Below are 23,119 nucleotides of genomic sequence, written 5' to 3' on the forward strand. Positions count from 1 at the left end.
TTGAACGGATTCTCGGTACCTTCCGCTTGTCTAAGCAAATCAGCCTATAACAAACGTCTCTATAAGGACTTCTTAGTCCTGTTAGTTGAATTGTAAGCGATAATTATAAATAATAATATGTAATAAATACAAAATTAAAGGATCTTGGAAAACAGGATGATGTTTGTCTTGGTTGATTTTTATTCCTTGTCTGGTCTTTTGATTAGCAAACGCAAACTGTAGCAAAAATCCACTAACAGTATTTATCCTTCCATGGATGGGATGCCAGCATGTTTAACAAGTTGCTCCAACGAGCTGGCTGCCAGTAAACTAAACTAATAAAACTAGTGGTTACCACAGGTTATAAAGTGCGGGCCTCGAGAAACTTTTGTTTTCGCATTCTAATCGTTTTTTGTGCAGAAAAAAAAATTCTCAATTTCCTGTTTGAACGATACATTTTCGGATCCTTTTGCATTGTAACCGTTTATGGTGGAAGATGAGAACAAATACATGTAACTTAGGTCACCTCATTTTCACCGCAATTATTCCAACAGGTCGACGGTGTCGATAAATCGCTGGACAAAAGTAACGGGTCACGCAAGGAATGCATGATTTAATCGAGCACGGGGTGTAATTAAGATGTGATTTTCCTCTGTCGGTGAACTCGCTGTGCTGTCAGTGCTGTAAGGAATTTTTCCCGGATTGGGGAGGGGAGAGGACTCGCAAATGAAAAAAACGGGGAGGCTCGTCGTCTCGCTTAGGGGTGTAAATTTCGGATTGTTGGTCTCACTTAGGGTGTTCCAGGCATAACGTCAATATTTTTAGCCATAATAGTCTCGTTTAGGGTTACACACGAAGAAATATACAAATATAAATTCTATTCTTAGTTTTTTGGTTTCTTTTAGGGGTCAAGAAAAGCTAAAGCCACACCCAGATTGGTCTCGGTTAGGGGTTCTTTTCAAAATTTCCGACGAGCATCCCCGTCCGTTTCATATTGGAGTCCCCCCGGGGTTTTTTTTACAATCACAGTAAATCTTCTCAAAACCAACGCCTAACCAACGTCGGCGAAACGTAATTTCCAATCTTCCATGTGACAGAAGCCTTGATCTTATGCGACAAACTGTTGAGATTGACTTATGTTTCGCATTCTAATCGTTCTTGAAGAACAGATTTTCAACTTCCGGTGCTTTGACAAACTGTTGTGATTGACACATTTCACGCATTCTGATCGTTCTTGGTGGAAAAACAAAATTTTCAACTTCCGCTTTGCAACTAGCCTTTTATAAACGTGGCGCGCACGCGTTATACGCAATCCGCTGGTCACTGTCAAGATTAGGGTTGCTGGCCTCTCTTGGGCCCGCAATAAAGTGTCTAGCCAACAAGGAACAACTAAGAAACGAATAAATCATTCACTTGCGGTTCACCTCTATGGTAACATTTCTTTCTTGAGACCTTTTGACACATGTCAGCCACCTTTGTTCCTAGGGTCTTTCTCTCCCAGCCCCAAGAGCGCCCTATGCGAAGGCCGTTTTGTCATATAAATACAGTAGAAGCTCTCTTAACGGACACTCTCGTAAGCGGACAGCTCTACCTACGGCCGCCTTGTTTGAAGCCCCGTTTGAACTCCTATACAAATTTTGTATTTTTACATTCTAGTAAGCGGACTTTTCCATAAGCGGCCGCGGACACTTTCAGAGATTACGACTTAGACTTTTTCTTTGTTTTTAAGCTCCCGTAAGCGGACACCCCAAAGAAAATCCTATTAACAACCTCTGTTTCTTGTTTTTATAAATAAACTTCACATCGCCGTTCGTCACAATGATTTTACAGTAATTACAGTACCATATTTTAGTGTTTGTTTTGTCGGCTTTCATGTCCGGTTACATTTTGAAACACGGTCAAGCTCCCGTAAGCGGCCATCTATCCCCTATACCTCTAGTGGCCGCTTACGAGAACCATTCTCGTAAGCGGCCAGCTCCAGTTACGGACATTTTTTTGCGTCCCGAGGGTGTCCGCTTACGAGAGCTTCGACTGTACATACATTTTTTTTTATACCAAGAGTACACGGTAACGAATCTCGCAATCTGATTGTTTCTTAGCGCGAGGAAGTTTTTTCTATCTCTACCCACGGGCAACGGCAACGCTTTCGTGAGTTTCATTTCGCGGCGAGAAGAACGAACCCATGAAAGCACAGTTGACCAAAGCGTATTATTAGAGTTTGTATGGATTTAAAATTTAAGCGTACTTTCAGAGCGTTTGTATGGATTTAAAATTTGAGCGTACTATGAGCATTTAGCGTTTGTATGGATTTGAAAATGAGTTGAAAATATTTCCTTTTTCTTTTGAAAAGCTACAATAAAGCTTGAAACCTTACCTGCTGTCCATATTTTGTCTTTCTAGTGCTTTAGAAAGCCATACGCGCGATTTTCGTTTCAAAGCTGTGTGACATTCCGTAGAATTTGAAGAAGGACACGCAAATAATAAAGGGTAAACTAACAATAGAATTGGGCTGAGAGAATTTCATTGGGCTGAAACCTCAATGCACGTGGGACGAATAATTTTGCATATATTAGCGATATTTAGTTTTAGTTGAAATTGCAAATTTGATGACAACAAAATGAGTCCATCATGACTCTCGAAGACTATGGTTGATTTGTTTCAAGCACTTTTAATTATTTTGATTTGTTTTGAACTAATATTTTGGAAGTTTGGGAGTGCAGATGGTGAGTATAAAGCTAACTGAACTTTTAACAGATATAGTAGATCAATAACAATATAATTTCGATGAAAATCTATATTAGCGCGTTTAAAAATCTGACGTATTTACGAATGAAATTGAATGAATTTAAAAGATCTTGAAAGAACGAGTCCTGACGACGCGATTGGAGTTGGAAGAGTAGCTTTCTATATATTTAGTTGCTTTTGTCAGTGTCAAACTGTCCCTGTATTCGACTTAAATTATTTCTGGATGCAAACGAACGTAACGTGAAATGGCTCTGAAAAGCGTCGGAGCCTGCATTACTCAGCCGGTCGCAGAGAGAGGGGGTGAGGGGTGCAGGGAGGGGTGGGGGTACAAAGGAGGGGGAGAGCAACAGAAAATGCTTGCACGGTTTTAAAGGTTTGAAACCTGAAAATTATTTTTTTTACATTTAACTCCATCCATCTAAAAATTTATCTGGGAACAATTTTGTTCGACAGGATTTTAGAAGTTATATGGTGTTATGTTAGAAGTTACATGGAATAATTTTCAACTTATTAATTAGGTCACAGTGGTGACGTTGTAATCGACATAATAATTGTGTTATGTCTTTTTGAAGAAGGTTTTATTAAATGATTTGCCAGTAACTCTTTCTCAAATTAAAAATGGTATTCAGTAAATTGTTGTTAAATCTGGGAGTAGATCATGTACTGCTAGTCGCTTTTCCAGCCCAGGAAACTTGCTAGAGTCACAGTTGTATGAGCGCTAGTCCATTCCACGACTAGCCTTTGACGAAGTTTTTCCTAAAGGGACTGTCTCACGGTTTTCAGCCAAATTTAGGCATGGAAATGACCATTAAATTCAGTGAAATATAACAATAACCTCTTAAAACAGTGAGGGAACATTTCACTAACACAGCAAGTACAAAAGAAGGTACAGATGGTCGAAAGTAGCGAACTCGAAGATTGAAACGGTTTGTGATATTGGTTTTTGGAATATTGTTGGGCCGAACAGTTCTCAAAGTTAATATCGTTTGCTTGTGACTTTAAATTATAACGTCCGGGAAACACATTTGGTTGTAATTAAGCTATGGTTTTGTCATAAGATTCATAAAAGTAATTTTTTGCAAACATCAAGTTTAACGTAATAAAATAAACTTATCTCAGCCGTGACACAGTCCCTTTAAATTGTGGAATATAGATTTCTCGAAACTCCTAGCCCGCGTGGCCGGCGACAAAAATCGAGATTCTACTGTACTTTACTGAACTCATTATTCTTTATTGTCCAATTCCATACACCAGGTTATGCCAAACTTGACAGATCTATACATTTGGAATGCCTTGGGAACAGCATGGTGATTTTCTTGACAAAGAAACATCTACCAAACTTCAATCACAGCTCCTTCCACTTAAACAACAGTTCGTGCACAGGACGGCAGCTTAACCACAGTCACATTATTTTACAAACTGGACTGAATGATTGCGGAACAGTCAACCGAAGTTACAACGGCTCATATATCTACACAAATCTGGTACATGGATATCTCAAGAACACAGACAACCGTAGCTCAAAGAACATCGCTTCAACATTTGTGGTGAAATGCAATAAATCTTCCGAACTGGAGAAATCAAACAGAACAAGTCCGCAATTTAATGTTACTGTGTCGAATGTTGAGAGCAAGAAGACGTCGGTTAAAGATGCACTTTCACTTAAACCAATGCAGCTTGAGCTCCAAGCAGGTGAAAAAGTTGCAAGTAAGGCAATAATAAAGCAACAATCAAACTTATTTCATAGGCACGTGATTTTGTTAACAAATTGATTGTCGAAATGGAAAAAAGAGTGATGAAATTATTTAATTGCTAATTTTAAGGCAATTGGTTCGAGATTTCATGGTTGTTTGAAAGATAAGAAAAAAGTAAAGGTTTTCTGGATGAAAAAGCTTTTCATCTAGATCATCAGAAATATTTTTTTTCCAAATGTCTCAATTGAGATTTGAAAACTCGCCGGTTTCCGTTTTGTTGAATGATCGCGACAATTTTTCAAGTCTTTGAAAAAAAACCCTTGCGTTGCGTTGGGACCATAGCTCTCGACCAGTGAGCGCGCGAGAATTCTCTTAGTTATTGCAAAACCGGGTCAATGAAAAGTGACGTCAGTTTTCTTGAACTTGTACGCTACTGTGCGAACTGGCTTAAAACGCAACAATAAAGGAAAAAAAATTGAACAATAGCGCTGAAAGGTGACATTCCCTTTAGTTTTTATATCGTCGAGTTTGGAGATAGTTTCTGGCGAGAAAAAACGCGTCCACAGCGATTTGCGCTTAAGGTGGCTCGACCCAGTTTTTTTCTAGCGATACCTAACAACTTTGAAACCCTCATACTTAAAGGGATTGATGTCAATGACAAAACTACTATATCACATGCATTACACATAGACTGAACTTCAATATGATATAATTTTTTTGGCGATCAGAATGAATATCACGTGGCAATGACGTCACACAGGGTTTTGCTCTGAATCGATTTTTAGGCGGTAACCGCATTTTCTCTCGAGATCCTCTACGCTTCGTATTCCTTGGGTGTTTGCCTTCATCTCAGTGGAGTTTCATCGAAATCTACAAGAGGAATTTTGAAATATCTTGGAATTTCTTTTTAGATGGTATAATTTATGCGTAAAATAAAGTCAAGACTTCATATAAAGAAATTTTCTTCTTTTTTATGTTTAATGAGAGGATTTAGCCCCCATTCCTTTTAGAAATGTCCCATATACTACATCCAAACCTTTAGAAGAAAGTAGACTTGCGCGATTTCGAAAAATATGAAAATATCTTAATCGGAGTAGAGCTCAATGTTTAGCTCTATTTACCATTTTTACGGCTACTTTTGCAAAAAAGCGATTATTTCAAAAACCCGTCGATGAATTTTTTCCAAAATTTTTCAGGATGAAAAATTATCAGTACACCACATAATCCCTAAATTTCATGCTCATTGAAAATTTCTTAGGTTGTCTAAACTAAACGCAAAATTGAGTAAACATTGAAGCGATGTCGAAGTTTGAGATAATTTTGTGCTCTGGGATTTCCTTTTGTTTCGAGTTAAGCACAACATCGAATTCCTGTGCACCACGCGTGAAATGACTACGCTTGGCTACCTTCCGAAAGCTTTCCGAAATCTTTCCGAAATATGGAACTATGGAAAAGAAATTGTCACGCATTAGCTTTTCTTGTTAGGTCGACGTCTTGGCTGAGATAAAAGTTAACCGGCTTTGAGTTTGGTGTTGTGCGACTGCTTTCTTCAGTTGGAAATGTATTCATTCATCCATTATTGTTTACTTGAACTCGATGAGAATATTACCATATTCCGAACTATTTCGGAAAGCTTTCGGAGGGTAGCCAAGCGTGGTCATTACACGCGTGGTGCACAGGAATTCGATGTTGTGTTTAAATCAAAACAATAGGAAATCCCAGAGCACAAAATTATTCAAAACTTCGACATCGCTTCAATGTTTACTCAATTTTGCTTTTAGTTTAGACAACCTTAGATATTTTCAATGAGCATGAAATTTAGGGATTGTGTGTTGTACTGATTATTTGTCACCCTGAAAAAATTTGGAAAAAATTCATCGACGGGTTTTTGAAATAATCGCTTTTTTGCGAAAGTAGGCGGAAAATTTGTAAACAGAGGTAAACATTGAGCTTCACTATGATTCATATATTTCAAATATTTTGAAATCGCGCAAGTCTACTTTCTTCTAAAGGTTTGGATGTAGTATATGGGACATTTCTAAAAGGAATGGGGGCTAAATCCTCTTATTAAACATAAAAAAGAAGCAAATTTCTTTATATGATGTCTTGACTTTATTTTACGCATAAATTATACCATCTAAAAAGAAATTTCAAGATATTTCAAAATTCCTCTTGTAGATTTCGATGAAACTCCACTGAGATGAAGGCAAACACCCAAGGAATACGAAGCGTGGAGGATCTCGAGAGAAAATGCGGTTACCGCCTAAAAATCGATTCAGAGCAAAACCCTGTGTGACGTCATTGCCACGTGATATTCATTCTGATCGCCAAAAAAATTATATCATATTGAAGTTCAGTCTATGTGTAATGCATGTGATGTAGTAGTTTTGTCATTGACATTAATCGCTTTAAGTATGAGGGTTTCAAAGTTGTTAGGTATCGCTAGAAAAAAACTGGGTCGAGCCACCTTAAAACGGTAAAAATTCCATTTACCTGGTTTTGAAAAATCCAGATATATACAAATCACTTAATTTTAAACGTCTTCGAACCGCCAAAAAAATTTAGTTTAACACATTTATTATGGTCTTAAAGTTAGCAATGTTTCTTTTTATTTTTACCATGCTCTTGTCATTTCCGACATCCATTTTGCACTGAGACCATTATGTACGATTGACAAAGTCATGTGACATGAAGCAATTATTTTCAGTAAGACACTACCTCTCTGGAACCTCTATTTTCATTCGCCCGCTGTAAACACTACCTCTATTGTTATTCAGAGCTAGGGGCATTGTTGTCACCTGTTATCTATTGTTTTAAGAACCAATAAATTAACTCGTTCCGAGAGGTAGTGGGCGACCCATTATTTTGGTGACTTTGTAAACGCAACGATAATCTTGAAGTCTCCTGCAAGGAAGGACGCGTTTTGATTTGCTTATTTAAACAAATTTAATTGCGTTGCAAATTGCGATTGACAAGTCATACGCAGCAACTTGTGTGGAAACTTTGCGAGAATCACAGGATATTTCTACTTTTCTTCCAACCTGCAACTCTACATTTAGCATTGCAGGTTGCAGAAATGGAGTGTGTATTGTGTGACGTGAGTTTTGGCAATACAGCATTTGTTGCGTTGAAAGTTGCAAGAACTTTTTTTTCTGTAACTCTTACAGGGAGCGCACTAGAATAAGCCTGAATTGTTATATTGAATGTGGTTTATAGGCCGTGGCAAACGATGACACATTGTTGCGGACTCATTATTGCGCATGATGTTTCTTGGGTGAGCAGAGAGCGGGACACAAAACAAACAGTTGTTTTCCTTCCATGCTGCGCAATCCTAATAACATGTGTTGGGAACACAAAATGCTTCTGAAAAATCGCCATGTTTTGATTCGTGAGCGCGCGCACTCAAGTATTTCTCTAATTTCTACGTCAAGCGTTTGGTTACATAACAATTGTAATTTAACACACCTCCAGTTAAAGTGCTACTGTGATGAAATTCGTATCTTTCCTTTTGTGGCCGTTTTAACATATTAACAAGTACTCTTTATGAGAAGAAAAATGCTTTTTATTTTTTTCAAATATCTCTTTCCTTTCCAGAGATATTCAAGTTTTTAGAATATGCAAATTAGCAAAATGATGACGTCATAGACTCAACCAAATTTTCATCAAATATGAAGAAAGTGATATCTAAGCCAATTTTTATCACAAGTCTCTGATTTTTTGCAGTAACCTTCTGGGAGTTGTGTTTCACAATTTAAAATTAACAATTTGGTTACCATGGTGACATACTAGGTTCCAGATCCCCTGGATGCTAAAAGCTTTTCTGGCAGATTCTAGCATTCTTTTTTTAAATTGGCTAATGATGCTTTACATGGGTGATTTGGCGAGCATATGAAAGAATTTGGCAGTCGTCTTGGCTGGGTTACATTTTTCTGAACTAAAAAAAATAAAATACTAAAAATAAATTGCAGGGGACTGGAAAAGAGTGGGTTGCCATGGTAACGTAATTTTATTCCAAACTGAAAGTGTGGTTTCTGTAGAACTATAAGTCTGCCAAGTTTCATTGGTCTCTGCAAAAAAATGACTGAGATAATTCAATTTTTGTACTTAACATAAAATTGAGTTGAGTAGACGTCATCAGTCCCCTAATTTGCATATTTTGCGATTTTCTTAAGCTTGAATATCTCCGGAACTAAAATAGATATTTGAAAACGGAAAACGCCATTTTGAATTTTTCGTTAAAATCTCCATAAAACGACTAAAATATCAAGAGGTGAAAATTTGATCACAGTAGCACAAGTGTAAACTGCTGTGCGAGCATACAGTTTGTTTGCAATAGCTCCAGAGATTCAGAACGCAAGTACAAGTCGTTTATCAAACGCGTCTTTGAAGAGCGGAGGCACAGCACTGAAATTACAAAGGGTTGAACGCCCTTCAGCGACAGTCCCCAAACCTTGGAGAAGAAGGAAGAATCGTGTATCGCCTTGTGAGAGTGGACTTGTGGGAAACACAGGTTGTATCGAAACACCGGTACTTCAAGAGGGCTCTAATCGATCATCTTCTGCAAGCCCGTCATCAAAGAGCTCTGGATGGTCTGTAAGAACCTTGGAAACCTCAAGCAGCAATTCAAGCAATGAAGAGTACTCAGACGGCAGTTATCAGTCAGTTAGTGACAACGAGAATACTGAAACACCTTCGCCAAAAATACAGCCTGTTATTACAGCGGGCAGACTTATTATTGTGCAGCCCTGCAAGAGCTTTTCACCGTCATTAGACGAAAGCTTGTCAACTGACGAGGTTCTTCCTTGTGAAAGATCACCTAACACGCTCACCATCACAGAAGCTAAAGCAGACATTGTAAGGTAAAGTCTGCTTCGAGCCTAGTGGCCCATACAGGCCGGAGCTTATCCCGGTTTCCGTAGCATTAAGCGACTAGGAGTATTGCTACTCCCCCCTGGATGGGATGCTAGTCCATCGCAGGGTTACCCCCCAGCAGTAAATTCGCCGGTACCCATTTATACACCTGGGTGGAGAGAGGCACTGGGAGAGTAAAGTGTCTTGCCCAAGAACACAACGCAGCGCCCCGGCCAGGCCTCGAACCCGGGCCGTTCGACTCGGAGGCGAGCGCGCTAACCTTTAGGCCACCGCGCCTCCCACTGCTTTTTTCCAAGGATGAATCATTGGACATCTGTCCTTCTAAAAGCTCTTTTGGCACCTGGTCGGACGATCCATAAGATATCGAGCTTGATGAGTTGAGCGAAGACGAGTCCTGCAAAGTTTTTCCATACAACTTTTGATGAACTTGTGCCGACATGGCATCAGATGCTGCAAACTTTTGTGAAGTTTTCGAGAGCTTAAGTTGAAAGTCCTGAAGGGTACCCCAAATTTTCCCCCAAAATCCATTTTCCAGCCTATTGTATTCCATGATTTTCCCAATTTTCCCAGATCCCAATCCCAGTTCCATTGTTTTTAGTTTGTGATTCCCATTCCCAGTGACCCAATTCCCATTTTTCCCAGTGACAACTTTCCCAAACCCCAGTTCCTTTTTTTAACCCCTTCAGGGCCTTCTATGGCGAATTCAGAACAGTACAAGAATGGAATTAAAAGTCTACTTGCTACAAGGAAATAAAAGTGTTGTTTGAGATTAACTGTTACCTCAAGTTTGATACAGTTTTGCTTGCTGCTGAAAAAACATATTTAAAAGTTTAAAACTAATAAAACATTTACAAAAAAGATCAAACGATTTCAACTCAGCCATCCTCAAGGTGAATATTGAAATAAAGGCCTTGCGACGCTTAATCTATATTAAGCTATTCCTCGTGGCGACCAACAACAGGTTCAGTTGTTACAAATGTCTTGTTGGTTTGCAGTTGAGTTTCAAATTCTCGACATTTCTGCTTATATCGTCGTTATTACTCGCACTTAACCACGATATATATATTGACGTTTCTTTTTTGTATAAAGCAGAGAATTAACCCTTTAAGTAATTTTTAGTGCCATGAGTTGTTCTGCCTCGAGATTATAATTTTTGTTGTACCGTATTGACATTCATGGGCGATTTAACATACATGGGCGTATTGACATCCATGGGCGATTTAAATTTGTCTTGTACCTATGGGTCAGCGTATACATTAAATCTTAACCTTTGGCGGCATATTTATCAGAATGGAAACATTGTAACCTCCAGTGAAAAATTAAATAACTGGGGAGCTCTGCTTTTAGGCCAGCCTAAATCTATGTATTATATAACTGTGGTAAAAGTAAATGGGTTTGAAGGCGGGAGTGTCTGTTGTTTTTATAGCGTGATCGTCCGAGTGAGATTATTTTCGAAAAGAACTGTTGTTGGTGACTGATGTTTCGACAACATGAGCAGAAGTCATTTTCACAGTGTCAGTCACCAACAACGACCAACAATTCCAACCCGAACGATCACACGGCTGCACAATAGCGGCACCTGTTAACTTATTTAAATATAAAATTACGTCAGTTATATTCAGAACCGAGCCAGCCTAGGGACAAGTCACGTTCTCACGTTCACGTTCACGTGGGACAAAGAATAGGGACTTTAAGATACCTGGACGGCTGACCTCGAGGACGGTGCGAGGACGGTAGAATTTCGCGAGAAGGACTGAGCCGATGTCGACGTTCGTGGCGGGAACTTCCAACGTTAAGAGCCGGCGTTTGTGAACGGAGGACGGCTTCGTTAGTGGATCAATAATTCCTTAGTCCAAAACATGCGAAGAAAAACATTTGGCGCTTCTAGCCCAAAGTCTGGGACCAGAAAGCACTATTTTCATTCACAGGGTACAAATTTCAAGTGGAAGTTTTGTAGAAACACACACAAGAAAGTTCATAATTTTACGCACGTGGCTTCGCCATCAGCGTTTATGCAAAGCACATCAAGCACAGCAAATATATTCGCAACCGCAAATAAAACTTGACTTCTTAAATTTTTATCAGTACCAAACCAAGAATACCATAAAGGACCACCTAACAAAGTAACAGAATTAAAAAATAATGAGATTTTTAAACGAAATCATACAAAAAGCACTCCCGTTCACTGGTGGACGGCAAAACTCTACTTCTCACGTCCTCGACAACAGCTGGACGGAGCTGGACGGCAATGTGCGTGGAGCGGGCATGCGCAATATACGCTACACGCGAAAAATTACTTCCGGTCAGCCGTTCTCGAGGTCAGCCGTCCAGGTATCTTAAAGTCCCTAATAATTCTGAGTACCCGACGGAAATCGAACCCATGGCCTCCCAGATACCGGTTGGGCGCTTTAACCAACTGAGCTACGAGAGACTCGTTGTGAGCTGGGCCATTTTACTAGGTTGATGTGACACGCGTCATGCATACGGCTAGGATCAGCAATGTCGAAATCATCATTGCTGATCCTAGCAGTAAGCAGGACGCGTGTCACATCAACCTAGTAGAATGGCCCAGCTCGCCACGAGTCTCTCGTAGCTCAGTTGGTTAGAGCGCCCAACCTGTATCTAGTTGGCCATGGGTTCGATTCCCGTCGGGGACTCAGAATTTTTCTTTGTCCCATGCTCGTGTCATTGTTGAAAATGTCATCTTCATTATTTATCACCGAGCTTAAAATTTACCATCTTTATTATCTACAACACACTTGATGATTTCGACATTGCTGATCCTAGCAGTATACAGGACGCGTGTTACATCAACCTAGTAAATGGCCCAGCTCACCACGAGCCTCTCGTAGCTCAGTTGGTTAGAGCACCAAACCGGTATCTGGGAGGCCAAGGGTTCGATTCCCGTCGGGGACTCAGAGTTTTTCTTTGTCCCATGCTCGTGTCATTGTTGAAAAATTCATCTTCATTAATTAAACATTGCAACTAAAACATCGTAAAAAGTCAGTTAAACAAGTAAAGTTTGTATACGTAATTGGACTACATGCTGTCCAATTTGTCCAAATAATTTGATGAAAAAAATTCTGAGGGCAGCCAATATTGGACGAGGCCGTAGGCCGAGTCCAATTTGGCTGTCAAAGGAATTTTTTGAATCTAATTATTTCTAAATTGGACAAGCATGTAGTCCAGTTACATATTAATTATATAGCTAGTCTATCCAACGCAAACAATAAACTTACGTCCAGAACGGGAAAACCATTAAAAAATAGTAGGCATAGCACAGAACATGCAACTCACTCAAAGCATTGTCTTCACAAATAAAACTTAAACAAAACAGTGCAATTTTATTAACCTGAGTTTGCGAAGCTTGCTGCAAAGTGAGTGAAAAAACTGCATCAATCGATGAAAGTCGTAAACAAAGTGTCCGAAGAGCTTTACAACTTCTTGAATCTTACATACTCCTTTCCACTATCTCGTTCGTACTTGTCGCCGTCTTTTCTTTTCGAATTTCAGCCAAAAAAAAGCGACAAAGAATTGCACCTAGCTCATGGCGATGAATATCTTCCAGCTTTCTTGCTTTGCTTAACCGCACTGACGATCAGTCCAGTTTTGTACTCTTGAAAGCGTTTTGGTCTTGGTTTTTGCTTCTTAGTACAGCTAGCTCTTCTTCTGACAACGTATAAAGTTTCTCTTTTTAAATACTATTGCTGAAAAGCTTAGAAGGATTTGAAAAAAAGAGGCAAATTTGCCAAGTTTATTCAGGGCTGACGCTACGCTTTGTGCTAATTGGCTAATATCTGTCACTTCTTGTTTTTTCTTGAATTCAATTGGCTAAGTCAAAACTGTGCAATTTTTCTTATATTGGACAGTTCGTGCATTTTAACTGAAAGTCCTAATTGAAAGTATCCAAATTTAATCCCGAATTGGACGATTCTCAGAAATTAAGGAAAAATAGTTGCGCTGACAATATAGGATTCACTGACAGCTATATGATTAGGAATAAAAATCGGACAGAAATTTAATAGTGTATAGTAGAATCCAGCGCAACTCTTACCAAAAAGAGCGCGGTTACAAAAAGTGGTTCCCCAATTTTATCTTATTGTTTCTTTCGACATCCGTGTGTACATAATGACCTTTTGTAAGTAACACAGCTGGAAAATAGAATAAATTAAAACCGGCAATGATGCCCAAGAAATATGTTTGAGCCCAATTAAAATAAGAAATATAGTTTATAAGTATCCAGTTTAAGGTCTGCAATTAAAAACAAGTAAGTAAAAGTGTTCGTTTGCCTATGCAATACTATTTTCAGCAATTCACACATATTTCGTAGGTGAACTGGTTCCTTGGAAACATTACACCTGTTTGTACAATGGCAAGGTTACGAGAATATTATAATTGATCAGTTAACTAAGGAAAGCAAGTCGTACAGTTTTTATGTCCCTTATTCCTAAAATATTCTAATATTATATTTTTAATGATCCAACACCTAACTATTAACATTAAAAGTACTTTTTACTCAACTGAGCACACGAATAAGTATCTAGAGAGAATTTCTATCTTGCTTGCACTTTTATTGTTTTACAGTTCTGCTTTTTTTTCCTGTTTCAAGGGATCGCAAAACACCGTAATTTTCATTGCAGACGAAAATTTAACATCTTGGGAACACCTGTTTACTAATGAACTGCCTTAATTTTATTCAACACAGAATCACCTATTAATTAATTAATTATTTAGAGCTAAGAAGATTATCGCAGTCTCAAATGCCCAACTGTTACACACAGTTTGAAAGTGATTAATACTTCAGGTCTATCGATGGAAGCAAAAAACGTCTTGCTACTTTTCCTGTTTCAGAGCATCATATACACTGCAGCTTTTGCCGCTGATGATGATTCAACATGTCGTTCAGCGTACTTCACAACGCGGGAAAATAAACGGCTCAAGGAGTACGTTGTGAAACGGTTTGAGTCTCCCAGTTTAATGTCGTGCAGCCAGTCGTGTTTGAGAATTGCGTGGTGCAGTTCTACAAACTTCAAGGTGTCTCCCGAGAAAGACGGCAAAGGAACGTGTGAACTGAACAAACACCACAGCGCGCTCATCAACGAAAACACCAAGTTCCATGAAGAAGAAGGCGTAACTTTCTCAATGCTTCTGAAGGTAATTTATACAGTACTTTCAATTTTTTATTTCAAGAAGTGGTTCTCGTTTCCGCTGTACAATAGTTATTTATTATTGGAAGGGGGTTTAAGGGAGGGAATTCGAACTACAAAATAAGCCAGGGATACCTGAGCAACAAGCATCCGCGAACAGCTTTTCGACGTGCACTTTTAATTCATCCGAGACAAACTAAAGTGCCTGGCTCTCCTGCCTCGCACGTTTTTATGTGTTGGCAGCGACACAAGCAAGCTTGTTTTCAAACTGATGCCAATAGGCAGTCGTGATATATGTGTGTGTAGAAATCATATTTTTTCTATCTGCTGTAATCCAAATCTAGCTAAACAGTCAAGAATTGAAATAGTTTTAAATGCATCGAAGAAACATTATCTTATTTGAGTTAAGCATTATATTAAGCAGAAGAATTAACTTGGCATGTACGTTTGACAGATCATGTTGCGTTAAATTTGTGTCATGCGTTTGGCCAGGATTTTAGCTCTTTGCCTTCTCAGGTTAAGCAAAACAAAACAAAACAAAAAAAGCAAAGCGGTAACTCATGCTTGCCAAAGTTAAGAAAATGAAAGAAAGCTATCTCTAGTGATCTTCCAAAGTTTGACGTGGATGACAGGCCATCTGTAAATACCTCCAATGACCATCTTAGCGCTAATGGCTTTTGGAAGAGACCATGGAAATATTAAAACGACAAGAAGTACCGTTGTGATAATTGAGAAATTTGGATACACCTCTGTATGTCTTTGTAAAAGATGGAACATTACATTACGCCTGGATTTCCCGATCCTTTCAAAAAAGTGTGTTAAAATTAACATATTGTTATGCAAACAAGGTCATTAAACTTTCAAACGCGATCAAAATTTAACATTTGTTAAAGGTATTGATCATGAAGAAAGGTTGCAAACCAAATTTGACATTTGGCCGAAGGGTGCATTAGTCCGAAAGGCACAATTTTTTATCTTGTTGATTCGTTCAAAGTTACTCGAAGGGTGACATTTTATGATTTACTGTGGAAAGATTCTTACTGACTGAATGACTGAGTAATGCCGCACTTGCTGTGTAAAATAAGAAAAGCAACCGTACAGTTTTGTCGGCTTCTTTTCATCCATCTTTCTCTCAGTCACCCTTTATTCTTGAGATAGGAAAGAATTTCCACAAGGAAGGAGGCATATTTATAGTGAAACTAACCGACTCTTCCACCGCAGATCCACCATTCCACACTTAGAAATCTACCGAGAGTTGCTGTTAGCTTTACAGGAGTATTTGTTATTACACTCATCGTAGGGCAATTTTTCAATATCATGACCATCATCATTCTAGCTAGAGGATTTATAATACCTTCCCCGAATTTAAATGACGAGTTTTTTTCGCCGCTGAGGTGAGGTGACATGAGGTGGCACGAATTTTAATTTTAACTCAGTTTTTTTATTATTATTTTATTGCGTATTCAATAGATTTCTCTTGTTATTTCTATTTAGGGTTGTCTAGTGACTGGCTGTTTAAATGACGGTTCTTGTGTGTCTAATGAGAAAAAACAAACCTACTCGTGTGTGTGCAAAAAACCGTGGACTGGGGTCAAGTGTGAAGTTCAAATGGGTAAGTGATAGTTTTCCTCTAAGCTAAAGCAACGATCAGGATAATTCATTTGGAAAGTAACATTTACCTTCAAATTAATCTAGGGGAAATTGACAAAATAATCGCTTGCCATGTGATGGAAACAAAGTTTTGTTGAGTGCTGTGTTATTCAAAAAATAACATGCAGAGCCGGGAAACTCTTCAGAATTGATGATAACAAATACTTTCGAAGTAGGAGATGGAAATGCTCCCCTATTCCCTTCTAGTATGAACAGGGTACGTTTACGTTTTCTCCTAGTGGAGAATTGGGCTGCTTCTTCTTTTTCCTGTTCGTAGTTTGGGCTCCTTCTCGACTTTCACCCATAGTCGCCATGGCTCCGTCGACCCGGCGAATTTTTATTCAAAATGCTTTCGTCTTAACGCGTTCAGGAACATTACATAGAAAATCAATAATTAGTTATTTTCATTCTTTCCTCCAACACAGACATTGTTGATTGTGCAAGTCAACTTTGCAAGAACAACGGGACTTGCACGGACCAAGTGAATGGATACAACTGCAGCTGCGCACCAGGTTTTAACGGGACACAGTGTGAAAGGGAAGTTGGAATGCCGTGCACAAAAGGTCTGTATGGTTACTAGCTAATACCTTATTCTTACTTATTTTCGCGAGTACCAATTTTCGCGATATTCGCGAAATTTAATACGCCCAAAATAAAATATTGCGCGAAAATTAAACACGCGAAAATTGATACCATAACTTTATATCAAAACAAAACTTTGAAATGTTTGGAAATTTAACTATCTATCCTTGAAAATATCTTTCCGTCTTGTTTTCGACTAGCACCTTTCCTCTGATTGCTGTTTTCTTTAGCCTGTAAATCGGCCAAGACTTCTTTAGTACAATCACCAAAGTTTTCGTTTGCAGGCTCCTCGAAGTTGCATTGAACCAAGCCTTTGTGTATTTCCAGTAGATCCTTAGTTTTTGACGACTGACCTAGAATACACTGGGAAAATCGCGAAATTTAATACACCCTTGCTTTAATTTTTCTTGCAATCGCGAAAATTAATACTCGCGAAATTCGGCTCTCGAAGTTTCGCAAAATTAAGTACGCGCGAAAATTAGTAAGAATAAGGTATATAGCATTGTGTAATACATGTTCATCCAAAGGGAAACTTATGTAAGAAATCTGAAGATGCTCGCCAGAACATTTGACGAGAAATGAAATAACTTACGATAACCTTTCGATTCGCGATTACATCTACAGGCAGTGTTATATCCAAAATTTTCATTCCAATACGTCGAAGCTCTCTTAACGGACACTCTCGTAAGCGGACAGCTCTACTTACGGCCGCCATGTTTGAAGCCCCGTTTTAACTCCCACACAAACTCTGTATTTTTACATTCTCGTAAGCGGACATTCCCGTAAGCGGCCGTGGACACTTACAGAGATTACGACTTAGACTTTTTCTTTGTTTTTAAGCTCCCGTAAGCGGACACCCCAAAGAAAATCCTATTAACAACCTCTATATCTTGTTATTATTAATCAACTTCACATCGTCGTTCGTCACAATGATTTTACAGTAATTACAGTACCACATTTCAGTGTTTGTTTTGTCGCCATCCACGTCCGTCCGGTTATTGTTAGCTGGGTAAGCTCCCGTAAGCGGCCATCTATCCCCTACATCTGTAGTGGCCGCTCACGAGAACCTTTCTCGTAAGCGGCCAGCTCCAGTTACGGACACGTTTTTCGGGTCCCGAGTGTGTCCGCTTACGGGAGCTTCGACTCTGTACCAATTTCTCAAAAGTACATGCAACACAAATTGTGACCTTGTAAGTAAAATTCACCAAAATCAAGTTTATTTTATGTCCAGTGCAAATGCGATTTAATTAAGAAAAATCATGTTCTTATCGATCATTTATCCACAGCGTATCGAATGATATTTCCGGGGAATTCCACTCAGGATTACGCCAACAAAACAAATACAGTTAATTCCAGTCTCTCCGCATTCACAGTCTGCTTTTTCGTGAAACTGAAGGATGTGAACTCTACTGAACAATGTCTGTACAGCTATGCGGCTTCTAAATCACCCAGAGGCAATGGAATATATGTGTGCCTTTCTGCTCCAAATATTGAAATCAACGTTGGAAACGAAAAATCAGAAAAGTAATTACAAGTGTTTTAATTTTGTAAAAAGGCTGAAGGGTCATAATACTTTTTAGTAGAAACTCAGCCGTGTTCTATTGGAAGTATACGAATCTGATTGGTTCTCCCGCTGTTTTCTATTTAAACAATAGAAACAATAGAGTGTTTCTGTCAAAGAACTATCGGCGGATAGTTGCCCCGCGAAAATTTGATGTTCTTAAAACAAATTTTAGCCCCCAAAGCTTCGCTTCTCGGGCTAATATGCTAGTTTTAAGAACATCAAATTTCCAAGGGGCAACTATCAGACCGATAGTTCCGAGACAGAAACACTCTATTGTCTTTATTGTTCACCACTAAATTTTCTTCCGCGCGCACATACAAAAATAAGCATCGTGAATTATTTTTACTTTTGAAGAAAAAAAACTCAATTGAAAGCCGAAATTTAACAAACGAAACAAAACCAGACGAGAAACCCACTAAATGCAGTGAATTTGGTTGGGTTTTTTGTCTGCAGGCAGCTTGTTTACAAAAAACAGTCACGAGCGGGCACTATCGATCCGGGCATTTTTCACGGGAGGGCACTATGGGCTGATAGTGCCCTCCGGCGGACGGGAACTATAGCGTCACGTGTTCAATTTAAACCAATTAGAATCGGAGAAAATTTAGTGGTGAACTATAAGGGCTGATAGTGCCCTCCGGCGGACGGGCACTATCGCGTCACGTTCAATTTAAACCAATCAGAATGGGAGAAAATTTAGTGGTGAACTATAAGGGCTGATAGTGCCCTCCGGCGGACGGGCACTATCGCGTCACGTGTTCAATTTAAACCAATCAGAATCGGAGAAAATTTAGTGGTGAACTATAAGGGCTGATAGTGCCCTCCGGCAGACGAACACTATCGCGTCACATGATTAATTTAAACCAATCAGAATCGGAGAAAATTTAGTGGTTGACTATAAACGCTGATAGAACACGATGCGTGCGCGTTGTTAAAAAGACTTGAATTTTTGATTTTTGGATCAGAATTACTTCAAATTGTAGGTTTTGGATTACAATTCTTTAGCTAGTTTCTGCTAAATACAGGGGAACCTCGATTTACTAGTAACGGAGTGCCAAGGGACTGGGGAAATTTGTTCGTTTATCGAAAACCTCGATTTAACGAATTTTCGGGAAAACAACCAAAATATTTGTTATATCGAGGTATAGTTAATAATGAATGTTCAACGGTGTTACGTTGCACTACTCAGCTTTTCCGGATCTGAACAATAACTAATAAGCATTCGTTCTTTAAAATGTCTATACGAAGCTATTGTCTCAGTAAAGATCTTTACATAGCTTTGGCACTAGAAACTGAACAGGCAAACAAAACTGCTTAAAACTACACATAAATTGAGACGCCAATAAGAGATTACTTCAAATGAAGAAGGTCATCAGTTAAATGCGTCTTCCATTTACGAAATTCCTCAAAGTGAACATGGCAACAAAACACTTCAGATCGTGGGCCATGTGCCTTGTCTTCTACTTATTCAGTAAAGCACGGAGGACAAATATCAGTTGAAGTGGTTGGTAAACGAAGAAACCAGGGCATTGGGCTCTTTTTTTCCCAACAAGAAGCCTTCAAAGATAAAGAAATTAATAGACTAACTTATAAGAGACAAAGATGATATTTCGCATTCATCTTTCGTCACATGTTGACATTTATTCGTTATATCGAAGTTTATACCATGCCATAGAAAATACAGCCAATCAGAATACAGGAAAGCCGTTGTATATTCGACGGTATTCAACCCAACCTTCCCATAGTGCGCTGCGACTGTATTCTTGACGAAATTTAGTAAGCGTATTTTCTATGGCATGGTATAAAATAGTTACACAACACTTTCTCGTGGTATACTATGGAATCTCCCACTTGTCACTTGTATTTTCTTGGCATACACACTCGCCTAAAGGCTCGTGTGTATACCGAGAAAATACAAGTGAGTCGTGGGATATTCCATAGTATACCACTTGTGGGAGGCGCGGTGGCCTAATGGTTAGCGCGCTCGACTCCGAGTCTAACGGCCCGGGTTCGAGGCCTGGCCGGGACGCTGCGTTGTGTTCTTGGGCAAGACACTTTACTCTCACAGTGCCTCTCTCCACCCAGGTGTATAAATGGGTACCGGCGAATTTACTGCTGGGGGGTAACCCTGCGATGGACTAGCATCCCATCCAGGGGGGAGTAGCAATACTCCTAGTCGCTTAATGCTACTGAAACCGGGATAAGCTCCGGCTGTATGGGCCTCATGGCTCGGAGACAGACTTTACCTTTTTTTACCACTCGAAAGCGTTGCATAACTTGTATATATTTTACGTTTGGGCTTCTTCAGTTGATTGTGTTCGTTATAACGAGGATTTCGTTATATCGAGGTTCTGTTCCATACAACTTACTGTAATTTTGGCCGTGCTGAAGGAAATCGTTCGTTATACCGAGGACTTCGCTATATAGAAGTTCGGAAAATCGAGGTTCCACTGTAAATTAGACTACTCGCTCTCGTTTTCCATGAGTGATAGTTAACTAGGCAGCGCCACTGTAATTCTGAGCCTTTGTTAATCTCATTAAAAAGCTATTATGTCGACCCAGATATGAATCTACTGTATGTTGATCCAAAGATAAATATTCCATCAGCTACTGCTTACTGTCTTAACGAGTTAATGATATATTTCTTTCTTTTTTTATGAATTTTTTTTAGTGCGGTGGACACCAATGTTACAATTGAAGACGACCAGTGGCACCATATCTGTGCTACTTGGGAGAACACAAAGGGTGACTGGCAGTTGTATGAGGATGGTCATCTCGCGGACAATGGAACGGGCTTTATGATAAACCACATAATCCCATCTGGGGGAACTGTTGTCATCGGACAAGATCAAGACAACATGGGAGGAGGGTTCGAAATAGCCGATGCTTTTGGGCCTGGTGAAGTGACAGAAGTCAATCTGTGGGGTACGGTCCTGTCAGCGAGTGATATTGCTGCTCAGAACGCAAACTGCTCCATAACACCAGGCCTGGTTCATTCGTGGGCCCAGTTTAAAGATGTTGTCTATGGTGATGTGCAAATAAAGGAGCCTTGATTTAAACAAGTAACTATGGATTTTCATTATGAACATTAAATTGTAACATTATTTTTAAGCTATAGAACGTTTACCGGCCCGGGGATGTTCATCTTCACCACTGACACTAAGAAGTTGGCATCTTTATAACAAATACGATTTAAGCTTTTATATAATCGTTGTACCAAATAAGTGACGGATATTGTGCTGAGGGGCCAAATATTTCGCAGTATTGAACGTCTTGTTTGTCCTAGAAATTACCTTTGGAAAGATAACGATTAAAAAATGTTTGACTTTTTTGTGATCTTGGCAACAACCTTCCATAGATCTAAGGTTAACTCTTGCTTTAAATAAAATAGCTGTATTTTTTAGTTTTGATTGGTTAATCTTCGCCTGCCTTTCTAAGCTAGTTGGACACGTTTTGGATTTACATCCGGTTAATTTGTTAACGAGCCACCTGATTTTCTCCTGGCTAAAATTCCGTGTGCGCCTTCATTTAGCAAAAAAAATTTAGGTATTGAAATGTACTGAAACCTACGGCTAGATTAGCACAGAATAGAAGACGGTATGATGGTGACTCAAACTATTGCCTGGTTGAACGAAGACTCTCGGTACCTTTCACTTGTCTAAGCGAATCGGTCTGACTAACGTCTCTATAAGGACCTCTTAGTCCTGTTAGTTGAATTGTAAGCCGGATAATAAAAAATACTGAATAATATGTAATAAATATAAAGCATAACAATTAAAGGATCTTGGAAAACACGATGATGTTTGTCTTGGTTGGTTTTCTTTCTTAGTCTATTGATTAGCAAACGCAGACTGTAGCCCTCCAAGCTAAATTTTGAGGGGGCTCAGCCCCCCCCCCCCCACGTTTTGGTGGCGAAATATCGTGAGTGCAGCGTAAAATTGGTTTGTCAAGATATTCCGTCTTGTGAGTGAAAACATCTTTGAAACTTTCTGGGAAGTCTTCGGGAAACTTCGTTTATCTTCGGAAAAGTTCGAAAAATAGTCGGAAACGTCCTTATGGCCTTCGTAGTAACAAACAAAGAATCTTGAAAAATCTTCGGGATCGTATAATGTCCTGAAAACGGCATGGTGATTTTCTTAACAAAGAAACATCTTCCAAACTTTAATCACAATTTGATGTAACTGTGTCGAATGTTGTCAGTAAGAAGACGTCCGTTAAAGTCGGCAAACACTAGGGGACTAGCCGCGGGGACTTGCTTTGGGGACCAGTCCCCTAGTGTGTACTCGTATTTTGCATCGAAATTCTAGTCGCAGGGACCACAGTTTTGGTCCCTGCGACAAGTCCCACGAATTAAGCTGGTTTGATTTCTGGGACTAATCGCAGGGACCAATAGTTCCACAAATCGGTCAATTTTCTAGTGTGTACACACTAAGGGATAAGTCCCTGCGACTAGTCCCCTAGTGTGTGCCTAGCTTTATAGATGCACTTTCACTACAACCAATGCATCTCCAAGCAGGTGAAAGAAGTAAAGACGTAATAAAGCGACAATCAAATTCATTTCATAGGCAAGTGATTTTGTCCACAAATTGATTTGCGAAAATGAAAAAAAAAAGGATTATGGAATTATTTAATTGCTAATTTTAAGACAATTGGTTCGAGATTTCATGGTTGTCTGAAAGTTTAGAAAACAATACATGTTAGCTGGATGACAAAGCTTGCCAACTAGTTCGTCAGAAATATTTGCTGTAAATATCTCAAATGAGATTTGAAAACTAGCCGGTTTCCGTTTTGTTAAATGCTCGCGACAATTTGTCAAGTTTTTTAAAAACCATCATTGCGTTGTTGACCATAGCTCTCGACCAATGAGAGCGCTAGAATGATCTTAGTTG

At 39.2% G+C, this 23,119-nt stretch overlaps 1 protein-coding gene across 1 annotated transcript; it reads left to right on the forward strand.

Moving 5' to 3' along the window:
- The first annotated feature begins 14,053 nt into the window (after positions 1–14,053).
- LOC144632787 (uncharacterized) lies at positions 14,054–22,018 on the forward strand. The gene is made up of 6 exons (XM_078491515.1): positions 14,054–14,444; positions 15,932–16,049; positions 16,513–16,650; positions 17,956–18,193; positions 20,902–21,595; positions 21,673–22,018. Exons 1-5 carry the CDS (start codon positions 14,103–14,105, stop codon positions 21,281–21,283), a joined length of 1,218 nt encoding a protein of 405 aa, XP_078347641.1. The 5' UTR covers positions 14,054–14,102; the 3' UTR covers positions 21,284–21,595; positions 21,673–22,018.
- The last annotated feature ends 1,101 nt before the right edge of the window (positions 22,019–23,119 follow it).

Source organism: Oculina patagonica, chromosome 1, assembly GCF_052425735.1.
Source record: "Oculina patagonica isolate OP01 chromosome 1, crgOcupat, whole genome shotgun sequence".
Classification (NCBI taxonomy): Eukaryota; Metazoa; Cnidaria; class Anthozoa; order Scleractinia; family Oculinidae; genus Oculina; species Oculina patagonica.

What these genes read in the sequence shown, in the direction of transcription:
- LOC144632787 (XM_078491515.1), top strand. Translation starts at nt 14,103, where the DNA reads ATGGAAGCAAAAAACGTCTTGCTACTTTTCCTGTTTCAGAGCATCATA. An exon ending in CAAGTGTGAAGTTCAAATGG is followed by an intron (nt 16,050 to 16,512) that starts GTAAGTGATAGT and finishes CCTCCAACACAG; the next exon opens with ACATTGTTGATTGTGCAAGT. An exon ending in TGGAATGCCGTGCACAAAAG is followed by an intron (nt 16,651 to 17,955) that starts GTCTGTATGGTT and finishes ATTTATCCACAG; the next exon opens with CGTATCGAATGATATTTCCG.